The sequence below is a fragment of the Vairimorpha necatrix genome, chromosome 7 (genome assembly GCF_036630325.1).
Source record: "Vairimorpha necatrix chromosome 7, complete sequence".
Taxonomy (NCBI): Eukaryota; Fungi; Microsporidia; family Nosematidae; genus Vairimorpha; species Vairimorpha necatrix.
Genome location: NC_088822.1, coordinates 643,392 through 646,972, shown reverse-complemented (window position 1 = coordinate 646,972; position 3,581 = coordinate 643,392). Strand labels below are relative to the sequence as shown.

The 3,581-nt window shown below is 31.8% G+C and overlaps 1 protein-coding gene across 1 annotated transcript; it reads right to left on the bottom strand.

Annotated features, from left to right (window-relative positions):
* Positions 1-589: 589 nt before the first annotated feature.
* VNE69_07096 (primase) lies at positions 590-2,464 on the bottom strand (the record flags this gene model as incomplete). The annotated part of the gene is made up of 1 exon (XM_065474100.1): positions 590-2,464. The coding sequence occupies one exon, from the start codon at positions 2,462-2,464 to the stop codon at positions 590-592; it is 1,875 nt and encodes a 624-aa protein (XP_065330172.1).
* Between the last annotated feature and the right edge of the window lie 1,117 nt (positions 2,465-3,581).

The following is a 3,581-nucleotide window of genomic DNA, read 5'->3' as shown; positions in this document are numbered from 1 at the left end:
TCCCCTCAAAAGGAATGGCCGCATTCTACAGACACAGTTCAAGTAAGGCACATGCTGGTTATGTATTATTCAATTTATTACAAAGTACTTTATTTTTATCCAAAACAAAAAACACTTCATTTTTAAAAATTTTGTTCTTACCAATTTTGTCATTTTTTTATATGGAATCCTTTCAATTTTTTAATACGGGTTCCAAACGATCATGTAACTTTTATTATAACAATAAATAATCTTAAATTTTATTCTATATTACTAATTTCGCATTTTATTATATCTTTTTATGTATTCCCAATATAGCAAAGTATCCTATAAAAATAGTAAACATTCCGCACTTTTTGCATTGTTCATTCAATTTTTATGTTGCGTTGGTCAGTAAAGACGTATGTACCATTTGATTAATCTTGGCTGCATTTTTATTTTTTTGGATTTCTTAAGAAAAATTTCTTGAAAAACTTGCAAAAAAAACTTCACAATGATAATATATAATAAAAACGTTTTGTATAGGCCAAAAAACAAATATGAAACTAAAAATGTGGGTTGTTAGTTTATCAGTCAAAGAAGGTAATTTCAGCATAAATTTTTATTTTTTCTATCGATCTTCATTGTTTTCTTCTTCTTCGTCAACATACCACAAATTCATATAGCCGCACTTGGTGGAGCTTGTACCTAGGATTTTATGACGTCCATTATAGATCAACTGTGAAGGTTGTATCAAATCTTTCATATCGTCATTTAGCTTTTCGATGTAAGCATTGACTATCTTAAGCTTAGCCTGTTGATCTTCATCAAGCGGTCTCACTTCATAAGGATACCCTTCGTATCTAGCGAACAATTCATTCTTAGACAGGATCTTACCTTGTTTGTAAACAACATTTTCCTCCAACCAATTTTTAAATTCTTCTTCAATGCTTTTTATATATTCAAGCTCTTGTATACAAGCACTAGGCGGTTCGATGTTTATATCTTTAATAGTGTGATATTTCTCTATTAGTAATTTTAAAAGAGATTCTTTTAATGGCTGATTGTCTTCAATATTATCACTTAGTGACCTGTCAATTTTTTTTTCAAACTTTTTTTTTGGATTATCAACAAACTTTGTTGTAAATGGTAAGATCCTGATACGGCGCCACAAAGCTTGATCCACGGAAGAAAATGAAGGTAAATATTCCATAGCTATGACAAATTTAGTAGTTAATTTAAATTTACAAATCTCATTGCTAAATTGACTCCACACTGAAATCTCATTGGATCTACATAGATATTTTATAAATTCTGACTTCAAATTGTTACCTTCGGGATTGGACAAAAAAGCCACTCTCATTGTCTTTAATCCCTTGATCATTGGGTTCGTCATATTACTATAATCGCTTTCTACTGAAAAGAAATTCGAAGGCAAAGATTCAGAAAAATCTCCAAAGATACTAGACAATAAACGTATAAGCAAACTCTTACCATTAGAACCCGAGCCATTGAAGAACAACATATAATCATTAGGAAATCTAAAATCTAACCATGACGCAAATTCACTTAAAGCATAATCCAAAACTTCACGATCGGGAAAGATACTTTTTATAAACTTAATAGCAATACTTGTGTCAGCTAGAGGATTATAATCTAAAGGAAATCGCTTAGAAAAATAATCCTCATTGGTATAATCTCTTAGTTCTCTTTTATCGAGTGAGTATACTTTAGTCTTAAAAGGAATTACAGTAAAATCTCCATCTAATTTCTCTCCAAAGTTATTATCTTTTAAAATTATATAAGAAGCACAAACAATCTGTTTTACAATACCAAATCTATCCATTTTTTTAAGAAAACGAATGCCAGCACGATGAGCGGCTGGTTCCAAATCTTCTATAGTTTCCAACCATGAGGCAAAGGGAACAAAAAACTTCCTAATGCAATGAATCACAGCAGTCTTTAGTCTCTTTTCTTTACTAGGAGCCCACAATCCATTCGTTTTTTCATAAAAAACTAAATTAAAATATTTATAATTCTTACTTTCCTCTGATAGTAAAAAAATACGCAATATATTTTGATGTAAAGGCATTAACACTATGTCGTTTAATACTTCAAAGTCCTTTGCGGTATAAAGATTTCTTAAGGCTTCATTATCCATTGCAGACCGAAGGACACCATGTTTTTTTGTTTTAACTTTTTGACTCGTATCTATTTGAGTAATATAATAATTATTAGTTATGTTTGAAACGTGATTATTATAAATTCGAACACTATGTTGAACATATCCTCCATCCGCTATTATCTTTTTAATGTCTATTTGATGAGTTCTAACATAATCAAAGGCTGCTGGCAAGGTTTGAATATCTTCGGCCTTATTTTGTTTTCTATATTCATCATTAGCGGATTCTAGTGCTTTGATCTGCGAGGCCCCATTGTTTACTGTTGATTTCTCGTCGGTCAGAGAAGATGGTTCAGGCTTAGAATTTTTATCGTTTCTTTCCATCTTTTTGCCCTTAAAGGTATGATTTCCTTTTATGCTTATAGGCGGGAAAATATTGTTAATTTAACTCCAAGGACATAATTTAAAGGAAGAGAATACTTATAAAATAGTATTCTTTTATCTCCAGTGTGATCTAAGCACTGTTGTAAGTACGACGCATCAAAGATCAATCAATTAAACAGTGATTGATAAATGACATTAATCTATAAATATAGTAAATAATTAAACCCATGTTTTTTGGTAATTATTCTGACCACAACAGTTTGGCGACAGCGGCAAATAAAAAAAACTTTAGAAACAGTAGAGAAGATGGTCCTGGTGCATTCATTGCATACATAAGGGGATGTGTCTTTTTTACAAACTGTGGAGAAGAGGGAAAGGGTTTCCTCCTTTGTGATCATAAGCAGGGAAGCAACTATATGGGCGGAATTGGTGCCATGGAACTGTGAATTCGAATTTTTGTGTGAGGCATTTCTAAAAAATTTTAAAGTTAGATTGGGCAGAGTGGGGCACATAAAAAATCTAGCACGATGTCTATACCATTCGATCGTTTTTATCGTACTTAAATCAACTGAGGATAATTTCAATAAAAGCTGGATTCCCAAATAATGTGCTAATTGCATCGTACTCAATGGTTTGCCTGATGATATTGAAGGAATTTTATTGATGAATACGCCGTCTGAACTTAGATGAAACTATATCTATAATGCTTGTGAAGGACTTGATTGTAGTAATAGATCGAATACGTATATGGCATTACCTTTAAAAGGTCAAAGAAGAAACTCTGTGATATGCAAAGTGCAGGGCAATAGGGAATGTTGGTATTGAGGCAGAAAAGGACATTTTAAGAAAGAATGTGAAAAAAGAAAAAAAAAACATCGTAAACAAGTATAAGGCAAGTTGAAATGGAAACTTAAGAAGAGGATGAAATTTATGAAAATAAACCCCTTAATTATTACAACTCTATTGGGTCCTGGGGTATAACTTATAATAAGGACTTCACAGTAGTAGTACAAATTTGGAAATTCGCAGTACAAGCGCTAATCGACTTAGGAGCATGCGTAAGCCTAATTAAAGAAAAATTCGTTAGGAATCTAAAACTGGAACACACAGAAAGCCT